Source organism: Amphiura filiformis, chromosome 15 (genome assembly GCF_039555335.1).
Source record: "Amphiura filiformis chromosome 15, Afil_fr2py, whole genome shotgun sequence".
NCBI lineage: Eukaryota > Metazoa > Echinodermata > Ophiuroidea > Amphilepidida > Amphiuridae > Amphiura > Amphiura filiformis.
In genome coordinates, this window is record NC_092642.1 from 12256084 (window position 1) to 12269067 (window position 12984).

Genomic DNA, 12984 nt, shown 5'->3' on the forward strand with positions numbered 1-12984 from the left:
TACTGTCGAAATGCAATAAACGCTCATTTTAGATCCCTTAAAAGGAAGAAAAAAGATAAAATTACTATAATACATAGTAAAATGGCTTTTGTCAGATGAGGCTTTGAGAACAATTTAAAGGAAATGTTTAGAACTTAGAGGTAAGTTAGGCGGGTGATTGTGACGATCTGAAGCAGCAATACTGTGCTGGATAAGATAAGCATCATTGCATTTAAATTTCAGCTCAATTGAAGCATTTTGAAAACTTGACCTTTGACCCCTTTATTGCCCCCTAATGACCTTAAATGAATCTTAAAATATTTTAAAAATGTTTAGAATGTCATAAGGATCATTGCATATAAATTTCAGCTCAATTGGAACATTTTGAAAAACTTGACCTTTGACCCCTTTATGACCCCTCAATGACCTTAGTTGAATCTTAAAATATTTTTAAATGTTTAAAATGTCATAAGGATCATTGCATTTAAATTTCAGCTCAATTGGAGCATTTTGAAAAACTTGACCTTTGACCCCTTTATGGCCCCTTAATGACCTTAAATGAATATCAAAATATCTTAAACATGTTTAGAAAGTCATAAGCATCATTGTATTCAAATTTCAGCTCAATTGGAGCTTTTTTTGATTAAATGACCTTTTTTGACCTCTGTGACCCTGGATGACCTTCGACATTGAAAAAACGCATAACTATTGTAGCCATCCACCCAATACTGCTTGTGACTGAGTTTGGTCAAAATCCGATCAAGGATGTGGCAGAAGAAGCAAATTGTGAGAAGAAAGAAAGAAAGAAATGCAAAGAAAGAAATAAGTTACCCTAACTTAATGAGAAGAGGGCCAGTCAAGGCCATATTAAATAACTCTCAAATGTAAAAAGTACAAAATTTAGACAAGCAAGCAAACATGCTAGCTTTCATACTGATACAAATTTGACATTGAACATATACAGCACTGCAAAAGACATTCCCTGAGAATATGAATATTCTGATACAAGTAACTTCATAATCTGATAGATTGAATGCTTTACAGATTTGAATAGTTCTATATTTCGTTCAAGATAATTCAGCTGGGATGAAACTGTGTTTTGGATTAACCTCTGGGAAAAGGCCTTTTCTAGTTTTTCGAAAACTATATTGTTGAACATTTTGTGTGTGATAATTATGCATTTCTATATGTTTAGTAAAGTATTTATCAAGTAATTCATTGTTTGAATGTTTGTACATATATCCTACAGGTTAGAGGCCATGAAAGACCAGGAATCTATCCATTCCCTTCGTAATCTGGTTCTGCTCATTGAGGAACTGTGCATGTGCGGGTACCAAGAATTGAGACCAAATTCCATTGTATATGAAGCACCATTCCAAGTTCCAGGGTTCATGTTACCAGCCTCGAGTGGCACAGGTGGGTTTGCTGTTCAAGGGCTTAGAGCAAGAACTGGTTATATCAAAGGGTATTAAGGTTTTTCTACCATTTTAGCACATGCTTTGACATACATGGCTATTGGTCACTGTACGTGCCACAGGCGCCTTTGTCCTAAAATATATGAAGGCGAATAGGCGACTCATTTTATTTGCTAGGATTTCAATTTTTCAGAAACAATCAAACATTTAATACTGAAAATATCAATTTTAAACATAGCCAGTTCAGGTTATAAGCCTTTGATTGTATTTCGACATGAGTAGTTTGTGTCTGCTTGATGTTGTAAGAGTATTTTGATTGTGTAATCATCTAAACCAGAAACCAAAAAGTTGGTGAACTGCAGTTTAATAATCTGTATCTACCGACTCAACCAAGAAGAAGAAGTATGTGATGAACTTTTCATCATATGTGCCAGTTTGTAGAGCATGAGAGTGCCATAATTAATTGTCTACATAAAAACACATTTCATATTTACTGGGTGTCCATAAAAAGGATGCATGTAGATTTTTGAAAACATTAATGTCAACAAATAGAAATGTCCTCCTTGTGACATAATCTATGTAGCTTCTGCTAGTACCCCTGTCAAGTCAACAACATGTGTACTTAGCCCGCATTCCACACATCCTGAGCAAGCTGTTAAATGTTGTTTATGTATATGCAACATGAGGTTCATTACCACCGTACATTTGGCGGGGCATTTGAGTAGGTCCTGCCATAGCATGCAGACACAGTATTTTATTTTGTTGAACAGAACATAAAACTTGTTCAAATTTCATTTTGGTCAGAAATTGGCATGAAGAATATACAAACAGAGACTCTACAATATACAAATAGAGACTATATGCAAAATCAGGGACTGTCTTTTGGAATTTACAGGAGAGCATTAAATAGCTTTTCTGGAGCCTTCAAGGAGAGTTGTTTAGAGTATTTACAGTAGAATGTAAGGAGAGAATGAGAATATAAGAGCTAAAATTACTCTCCTATATCAGATTTAAGGAGAGCAGTACTAGCTCTCACTCTCCTCAAAAGGCAGTCCCTGCAAAATAGTGTTATTAATTTCGTAATATTTATGACAGAAATGCCTTCACCAAAAATGTGCTCCTCTCTAATGACCATCTTCCTTTATTTATTATTATACTAACCAGAAATGTTGTGTTTTCCCCTTTTTTTACCAACAGGAAACAGTGTTAAAATCTTCAGGCCTTCCAAGTCTTACAAACTGTCTTCCTTAAGGTTAGTGTGCTTCCAAGAAATCAATTTTAACTTTGTTTTCCTCAGGATATGGCAGGGAAGATGTTATAATATTGAACGTCTGAAATCACAACTCTCTAATGTGAAAATTCTCTTCTCTATGTTAGAAGGAGCCATCAATGTTTGTTGCAATAGAACAGGCTTGGTATGTTTTGTGATATCAACTCTGCAATAACCATAGAGACCATTTTTGATGTCACCTGAGACAAGTGTACCAGTTTTGGTTGGTTGATTAGTTAGTCATTGGAACTTCATTAATATCAAATCTGTTAACACAAAAAATGTTTAAAACAAAAAAAGCAAGTATTGATACATCAATGCCGACGGATCAATGTTAGTATCAGTTAACAAATCAATGTTATCGACAAACCAGTTGACAGGGCACATGCCACTGGGTAAACTCTTGAAGCAAGCAAATTTGAATTTGTCTCAACTTTGTGAAATATATGATGTGCCCTGTTGCTTTACTGTCACATTATGTTTCTCACATCATTGAATAATTAGAAATCATGACGCCAGGAGTTCAATCCCCACTGACTCTCAATTTTTTTTCTCTCTTTGTACTGATTATATGTCAGTTTCTGGAGCCTCCATCAGGGATGTCAGTTTTCAGGCAATTGTCTGACTTCCTACTTTTCTTACTCCAAATGTCTGTACTTATTTATTTTCAGCCTGTTTTGAGGTTTTATAGCCCAAATTTGTGCGCTTTTCCAGGCTTTTCCTGCAAAGTCACTTCAGGCTACTGGCAACCTTGGCCTCAACATAAAAAAATTGACACTTTTATGTTAACATTTAAGTACTTTTGCTACATTTAATTCTTGTGACATGATATGTACATTTGAAAGCACCAAGTGCATCCCTCATGTGTATATATGATGTTGTAAACTGTGAATAATTGTCTAATTATGGAAGGAAGTGAGAAGCCTAATGTGACAGTATGCACGTACATACTTGTACCAGGGCTGTGACACTCGTATTCAAACCCTGTATAAAAATTGAAGTCACTTTAATTACGGCAACTTAATTGACACATCGGCAGTTTGAGTGACAGTTGCTAGGCTTTTTCAGTACACCTAGTAACGTCCTGGTAACGCTGAGACACCTTAGCCTAAAATTTACGCACGGTTCACACAACAACGTTGTGCGTACTTCTGCCACGATGGAACAGACTTATCCTATATTCAATTGACAAGTTCGTATTTGATTGACAGTTGCTGGGCATTTTCAGTACACCAAATTTATCCAAGATGGCGCCCATCGACTGCCAATTTTTCGGACCCCTTCCAGCAAAAATACAGCTTATTTAGCCAGTCTCGTCATAGGGTCCTCGAACAGAATATTTTCCTAGCATATTGAGCTAACTCCTCAGCTATTTGGTTTTTCACGATATGATAGTAATAGAAAGATTCGACCAAATGTTCGCCGTTTTTCGCCATTTAATTTTTTTGGAAACGATGACGTCAACATTGCATCATCTCTTCCACAGGTTATACACTCATACACGTACAGGGGTACTATGCCATCACATGCATTATCGCGCATAGGCTGAATGACTGACTTCATTTGCGCAAACGAGTGGCTTATCCTATAGTATATTAGTACTCGAGAATCCTTGCTTGTACCTTTAAAGAGTAGATTAAATGTTGAGCTATTCCAGTTGAAATCCATACACCCCATATGAAAGACATGACCTTAATCTTCCTTGCAGGGTGTGTGAATATCAATTGGAATTACCTGAATAGGTGGCTCTATTTGACTCTACATGTACATCCCCTGTGTGGAAAATTAAGGAAGACCATAGATGGTGTATGGATTTCAATTGAATACCTAAGAGGAAGAAGAGCCCAACTCCCATCAAAACTGTGTTTGAGATATTAAAGAAAGAACTTGCATGGAGTTGGGCATTTATTCTATGCAAACCATAATTTAAATGTGTATGGAGATACTATTTAGAGAGTGGATTTTGGGGTCTTCTTTCACACGTACAAAGAAGAGCAGTCTGCTGGCAATAAAATGCTGGGTCTAGCTCATTTTTGTGTTGGGCCCTTCTTCCACTCAGGTATCCAATTGGAATAGCCCATTTTCAAGATATTGCTTACTTGCAAGAGTTTACCCCGGGAGTTCACCCAGCGGCATGTGACTTGTACCAAGGAAAATGTGTTGATTACTTGATTACCTTTATTGGCAAACTGATACTAACATTGATTCATTTGTATCGATGTATCAACACTCAATAGTTGAATGTATGTCACATTCCACAAAAGCAGGTCAGCCATATCAGTGAAAGATGCAATGATTTGTCTCATAATAGTTCATCCAAATTCTGGTTTTGACAAATGGAGCAATCATGTTGTAATAAATCTTGCAAATGGTGAATGCAAAAGCAGTGCAGACAAAATTTTTGTAATCCCAATTAATTTTGTTTGTAAATTTATTTTTGCTTGAGCAAACCATATTTAACCTACAAACTTCAACAGTCAATGGTAGGAATGATCTGACCTGTTTTTCATTCAGAGATTATTTGCAGTATTTGTGGAAAAAAAGCATGAGGTACTGTTATCAAATTAACCTTATTTATAAACTCTTATTGATCAATTCAAGAAGCACTTAGGTAACATATTTTGTATATAAAAACTTTGTTTGAGGCTTGCTTGATTTAAATTAAAAAATGGTGGATGAGATGGTGACATTTTTTTCAAAAATATTTTTCCTTGATAGATGGTAGGATTGAAATCTCATTCCAATAATTAAAGATCCATTTGAGTGATATGTTGGATTCAAAGATATACTCAAATTTTTTTTTTTTTTTTTTTTTCAAGGCTCTCAGGTTGCCAGTACATTTAAAATATACAACCTTTTTTCATTTTTTTAAAACAGAAACATAATTAAGAAAAATTAAAAGAAAAATTATTTAATCAGAAATAACTAGGATGATTATGTAACTGATGCAATTATCATAGCAGGGTGATGATGTCCTATGCTCAAATTGATCAATTTATAGTACAAACCGATTGATCGATGTAGCCCTATAAAGGTTACTAGGTTTGTTTTAAGCTGATTCCTCATTCCCCATCTGAAGTGAAACCAGAAGTATAATTGGCATTTCACCCATTCCTTAACAAAAACTCTGATAGGCCTTCATGCCTTCGTTGATCAGTTGGTTGGTTTCTTATGTCAAAACTTTTTGTACAACAGATCTGCACACAAACTTGATCTTAAGTTATAGACACAAACATAGAATGGGTTATTCCAGTTAAATTCCATACACCCCCTATGGAAGATACAGCCTTAATCTTCCACATAGGGAGTGTAGATTTCAAATAGAGTCACTCATTCAGGTACCATTCAGGTGATCAAAGTTATGTCTTCCATAGGGGGGTGTATAATGGATTTCAACTGGAAAGCCCAATATTTATAACAATTGTATCCTCATCATGTTTTCCAAATCTCCACTCTTTTTCACATCAGGCCACAGCTGAACATTTGTGTACAACGATCATAGAAATTATTACATCCATCTACAACTCAGATAACATCAACTATTTCATCCTGGAGCCACAACACACACTGTCACAATTCATTGACAGAATGAACAGCAAGAGTCCAGAGGTACAGAACAAGATCCTAGAACTGCTGGAGTTTGTCGTGTTTAATCTCAACTTTGTGCCGTGTAAAGAGCTGATCAGCATGAGTCTGCTTATCAAGGCTGGGGTATCGGTGGACAGTTGCATGCGTGTTATGAGGTGCTTGATGAAGATACTGAGGCATAATGGGGTGTATAAGAACGTCTTCCGGGAGGTGGGACTCTTGGAGGTCATGGTGACCTGTCTACATAGGTATGCGGCGGCACTCAAAGATAACCAACCAAATAATAACCATGAATCACAAATAGGTAAGACACTTTGTCCTAAATATTCATAAAGAAGCATACACACTAAAAAAATACCACCAATTAATGCTGGTTTCATATTTTCTGCTGCTGAGCGGCGTAACGCTCCTTCATGCCGCTGTGTCTTTTCTGCAAGTGGCTTGAATATGAAAGCCAATGTTGGCTTTGGCAAAGCGGTGGGGTGCGAATGTGCAGTGAAGCAAAATCGTCGTCAAAGCGATAAGCAGCAGAAAAGTATGAAACCATGCAGCATTAAAGTATATACATTTCCAAAGGATTTCCTCGTAAGATTTATACTAGCTTTCTGAGAAGTATGACACTCTCTTGTTTTGATTGCACCCTGTTAATAATCAACATAAGGCGTGCTTTGATGAGTGCTGTTCGCTCCTTTGACGCATAATCAAACATCAAGATTACCGGCACGTTGGTAGGATTGTATTTAATTAGCCAGTCAGAAGCCCACTTAATCTTTCAACATGCAAACAATTACCATTCTTTTCTGCCAGCAAGTGTAAAATCACTCCATTAAGGAGCAACAGGACTTCAGTTTGGGATTATGTGGATTTCTGCCATAACCTCTGTTGCCCGTACAGGTGTTTTAATTATTGGAAACTTTTTTACCAGCATCTCATTGGTTTCTGTGAAAACCTTTATGTATGAGGAAATCCTTTTGAATAGCATATGCGAAGAGAGTGAACTTTCTATTTGTACTGCAAGTAATTTTCAGGATAATACTTTATATGAATGTTACATGAATCTATACAAAACTTTAAATACTAAAAATGGGCAACAACTAGGCATTTGAGTAAATACTAAGATAAATGTTAGTTTTACACCTGAAGCGATCAATCCACTATAAAGGTACAAAAGATAAAGGAACTTATGTGTTGCATAATTTTACATTATATTTGTATGCTTACACCTCTTTTTACACAGGCTCAGTTGATAAAATAGTCATTCCAGAGAAGGACCAGACCTTAGCATTCCTTGTGATGGAGGCACTCACATTACTACTAGATGAAAATATTGAAAATGCAGGTAAAATTGCAGTAACAATCAAGGGGTGTTGGCAGTTAGTTAGCACATGGGTTTGTCTGTGTAGGGGTGTTTTTGTAAAACAGGCAAACGAGGACACACATGAGAATGAGAAATATAATTTTGGATGTCCATAGTTCCTGGATGTTGTGTCTAGACCGTAAAACTTTTAAAAGTGTTATGAGCAATGGCCGTAGTTGGGTGTAGGGTCAGTTTTGCACATGGATAGTCAAAACTTCAGTACATCCACGGTGTCGCAAAAAAGGCAGTTTGCAGTGGCAAATATTAAATAAATAAATATGAATAGATCTGTCGATCGTTGCGAAAGTTGCGAATTTTTCACCCTAGTGTGGCAGTAACGTCAACTCGTTGAGGCAGCTGTTGCGCACACTCATCTATGCAGTGTCTTTAACGCATGCATGCATACGCCAGCGCTTTGAGCAAACACTAGCTATTTGAAGCGGCACCCAAAGAAATGCGCACTGATGTCACTGCCACATCAGGGTGGAATATGGTTTTGTATGATATGGTATAATATACCAATTCGAGTAATATCCAGGGTTAGGCCACATTTAACCTACCTTGTTTCTTTTTCACACAGCTTTATTTCGAGAGTGCGGAGGTGCACGGTGTGCACACAACCTAGTGCCATATTTACAATGCCGACAGCAAGCTTTAACTGTGGTACAGCAGCTTGTCCTTACAGGCAAAGAAGCAGAGGATGACATGGGAACACTGTTGGGACTCATGCAATCTGCTCCTATGTCTGAAATGAAACTCAAAACAGATATATTACAGGTAATTTGGATTAGTTTTTTAGTAACTTGGGGTTAGTAACCTGGGTTAGGTTACATATAACTTGGGGTAGGTTGAAAGTAATTTTGATTAGGTATGCAAACAACTTTGAATAGGTTGAAAGTAACCAGGGTTAGATAGCAACAACTTGTGTTGCATTGAAAGTAACCTTGGTTTAAGATAGCAAACAACTGTTGGGATAGGTTGCAACTAACTTGGATTAGGTTGCAAGTAACTTGAGTTACAGGTTGTAGGTTACTTGAGTTATGTTATAAGGTAACTGGGGTTAGGTAGCAACAACTTGTGTTGCATGAAAGAAACCTTGGTTGAAGATAGCAAACAACTGTTGGGGTAGGTTACAACTAACTTGGATTAGGTTGCAAGTAACTTGAGTTACAGGTTGTAGGTTACTTGAGTTATGTTACAAGGTACATACTTGGGTTGAAACCACACAGTTGTTACCATGCAGACATTTTATACTTCATAATATGGGCACTTTTTAGTGAATTCTTGAATGATACACCTGTAGGTTAGAAACATATGCAAATTTTATGAAATAATTGATTCAAATATGTGTGTTTTATTCAAAATCAATCCACATTTTCCAAATAAAAAAACCTGACCGATTTTACATGTATGCACCAATAACAGTCCCCAAAATGCAAAATCTGGGTCGGGCGGGCCCGCAGAACAGTGTTTTTTTTCCTTTTACGTTGCCTATGTTTAAGATGAAAAAAGTAATTCCAACATAACTGTTATTCTTTCTGATTTTGTTTAATGCTAATAATGAATTATTTCCCCCTTTCCCTCCAGTCCATGCTAAATGTATTACAAGAAAGCCACAAATCTAGGACGATATTCCGTAAAGTGTGTGGTTTTCTCTACATCATATCGGTGCTCATAGCCATGGAGGGATGCCTTGAGGACCCACCCAAGGAACCATGGAACACAAGTAAGTAGTGGGTACCATATTTGATCTAATTAGTGGCCCCCTGTGGATTTGTCAAACTTCTGTCCATTTAAATGCCCCTTTCAGTACACTTTATGATAGAGGGTAAAAAATGCAAATCACAGCAAAATCATTTTGTTACTTCTTTGTTCCTAAATTATGACATTGTTTTGTACGAAACAAGGTGTAGTGTTAAACTTTGAATGAATGCAGTTATTTAGCATCGGTGTTCATTCACTGCTGGAAACTATTTGGACATGTCAGATAACATCAAGACTTGATAACTCCCAATTGCACTATTCCAGTTAAAATCCATAGTCCGTCTATGGAAGGCGTGACCTCAATCTTCCACACAGGGAGTGTGAATTTGAAGCGGGTTACTTGAATGGGTGACTCCATTTGAAATCTACACTTCATGTGTGGGAGATAAAGGTCATGTCTTCCACAGGGGTTATATGGATTTCAACTAGAATAGCACAATAGATTAACCTGTAGGATGGTACAGTACTGCTACTAAAATATTTTGCAAGGTCGTCTTTAGCGTTAACCCTCGCGTACACACGCACAACGTCAAGCGTGTGCATAGGACCTTGTGCAAAATAATACTGCGCTTGACGGTTAGCAATACGCTTAATTTGTAAAAGGAAATCCGCAAAACATTATAATCTAACAATAAAACTGTTTTTGATTTTGTTTGTCTCCAAGTTCCCAGAGATCATGTGTTTGGTATGCTACATGTAATGTATCAGATCTTAGCAGCTGCTATGAGACAGGAACCAGCCAACTCTAAATTCTTTGTTTCAGAGGTCAGTATTATTGGTAACATACCGTATTGTAAATATTTTAAAAATTTAAATATTTAAATTGTAAAAATTGTGCTAAAAAAAGGTGGGTCCTCTAGCCAATAGCCTGTGAAAATCAATGCGAGCCCACTGATTCGCTACCCTACAGGGTCCTTCAGTGCAATTTTGTCACCAGTCAGCAAAATGGACTTAATGGGGACTTCTACATCAATCCATAGCATTACCTGTTGTTGCGAGTCTGAAGTGTCACAAATTGTGAACATTAAAGTTTTACAATTTGAGTTTAGGCACCCGTAGATTTCAAACGCAAGGTTTGTGCTTATTTTGAGCACTGCCAAAATCCACTTCATTCGGTGGTGACCAAGGTTTACTTCATTTTGCTTTGAGTTTGGTAGTGATGTCAGTGCTTTTTACATGGTTCCTCCTAAGCATGTGGACAAACAGCCAGTAGGTCAACATGCGCAGTTCGATACTGTGAACAGCAAATTGCGCATCTATGTCACTACCAAAGCCAAGGTGAAAAAATAAAGGAGATGCAGATGTATGTTTGATGCAGTACACGTATGTGCAGGTACAATATTAAAAGGCAATAAACCGTGTACCTTGCTCATAAAAGCATGGTATATAACATACTTCCACAATTACATGTCATATTACGTATTAGTATATTTATCCTTTCTCTTGCCATAGATCAAGTATGAAAGTCTGACCAACACGCTACGTACTCTGGGATGTTTCAACCACACAACAGAACTGAAGGCTCATTGTTACAACACACAGACACCTGAAGACACACCTTCTAACACCATGCCTTTCCGTGGATTGTTTGAATCAATAGGGTAAGTGATATGTATAATATTTTGCAGTAAACCTTTGATGAGAGCTTATTTTAAGCGTTCAAACTCACTTGTCTCCGAGTGGCTGCTGAGGCGATCTGCTGTTGCCGAGTGGAAATTCATAAATGAACTTTGTGCCATACGCTGTGTTAGCGCCGACTTTGCAACTTCACAGTAGTTAACGCGCTCGTCAAAGGTTACTGCAAAATATTATAGTGGTTATATTTAGACAAAGTTGGTTGTTTCAGTAAAAATGCAATGGCATGAAAATTTTGACAAACTGAACAACCCCCAGAACTGCAAAATTCTAGTTTTATATTTGCTCTTTGGTTTGTCTCTGTTTCTTTAAAGTTGTTGTCATCATTTAGTGCTACATTCTGAATATAGCAGTGCTGTTATAACAGTTTAATATGTATGTAATGTGATTTACTTTGACAGAGACCCAGCTGAAGTCCCTCAGTGTCTACATTCAGCTTGCTTCATACTAAGATGTACATATGATCTAGCTGTAGATGCTTATAGCAGGTAAGCAGTTTAATGATCAACAAATAAATAAAGAAGGTTCAAACTTTTTTAATTGGCAGACTAAAAATGAGAGGTTGCAGAATGAGAGGATGGACTTGTTAGAACCCTGTGTGTAATTATGGGAAATCTGCTAAGCTGGATTGTCATTCATGGGGACCAAAATGTGTACTCCAGCCCAAAATCAAGGTTGCAAAGGTTTGCATATGTATTACCTAGTGTGTGTAAATGATTTTACGCATAACATGCAGATTGTAACCAAGCATGCACGTAAATGACAAATTCAAAGTCAATTTTGAACCTACCCTCCAGCTTTCACGTAAACTCTCATTTATGAAATTGGCCTGTTTTTTTTCTTGGCAAAAGTGAATTAATTTTGACTGAAAAAAATGTATATGAAGCGAGTTAAAATAGCAAATTTGAAACAGACTTTGGGTGATTTATTAGAGTCATTTGAAAAAGTAAAAATAATGCCAGTCCCTTAAAAGGTTTTTATGTTTGTTACCTAATTACTGAATAACATAACATAATTGGACAGTACTGTAACAAAATGTTATTCACTAACCTTATCTCTCTTATACCATCCATTCACAGCAAAATTCCGACAATACCTGTTAGTCAATCAGCCTCTAGTCATCTCCACGATGCGTTTACTCCACATAGCCCAAAAGGCTATCCCACAAACGCTCCTCCATCGCCACCAGTAAGACCATCTCAGAGCACATCGGCACTCAACCAGGATTTTGGAGCTTTGAGCCCTGTGATGTTTCCTCCAGCAGTGAGAACCAGGTCACTGCCGTTTGCCTTTGGTGGGATTGTGTTCCCACCGGGGCCATCTCACCCGACTATTGTCCATCCAGCAGCTGTGTTGGCAATGCTTGATATTATTCCATCTATACATTGTCCCATGAATAAGAAGGTGAGGTTTGTGTGTGGGGCGTGTATGTGGATGGGTGTTTGCCTTTGGTGGGATTGTGTTCCCACCGGGGCCATCTCACCCAACTATAGTCCATCCAGCAGCTGTGTTGGCAATGCTTGATATTATTCCATCTATACATTGTCCCATGAATAAGAAGGTGAGGTTTGTGTGTGGGGGTGTGTGTGGGGGTAGGGGTGTTTGCCTTTGGTGGGATTGTGTTCCCACCAGGGCCATCTCACCCAACTATAGTCCATCCAGCAGCTGTGTTGGCAATGCTTGATATTATTCGAATCCATCTATACATTGTCCCATGAATAAGAAGGTGAGGTTTGTGTGTGGGGGTGTGTGTGGGGGTAGGGGTGTTTGCCTTTGGTGGGATTGTGTTCCCACCTGGGCCATCTCACCCGACTATAGTCCATCTATACATTGTCCCATGAATAAGAAGGTGAGGTTTGTGTGTGGGGGGCGTGTGTGGGGGTAGGTGGGTGTATGTGCATGGCTTTAATAAATACTATCTTAGACTACACTTGAGCAATCGTTAGACTGGTGTTTACAGGATGGTTTCATTGGAT

General features: G+C 37.6%; 1 protein-coding gene across 1 annotated transcript in view; it reads left to right on the forward strand.

Annotated features, from left to right (window-relative positions):
* LOC140170718 (WD repeat and FYVE domain-containing protein 3-like) overlaps positions 1-12984 on the forward strand; it is a 167808-nt gene that overhangs the window by 68233 nt on the left and 86591 nt on the right. The window contains exons 7-17 of the mRNA XM_072193953.1: positions 1229-1395; positions 2592-2809; positions 6133-6556; positions 7490-7591; positions 8190-8386; positions 9197-9335; positions 10038-10138; positions 10826-10974; positions 11410-11496; positions 12088-12412; positions 12444-12569. Coding sequence (XP_072050054.1) covers positions 1229-1395; positions 2592-2809; positions 6133-6556; positions 7490-7591; positions 8190-8386; positions 9197-9335; positions 10038-10138; positions 10826-10974; positions 11410-11496; positions 12088-12412; positions 12444-12569 — 2035 coding nt within the window. The remainder of the gene's footprint in view (positions 1-1228; positions 1396-2591; positions 2810-6132; positions 6557-7489; positions 7592-8189; positions 8387-9196; positions 9336-10037; positions 10139-10825; positions 10975-11409; positions 11497-12087; positions 12413-12443; positions 12570-12984) is intronic.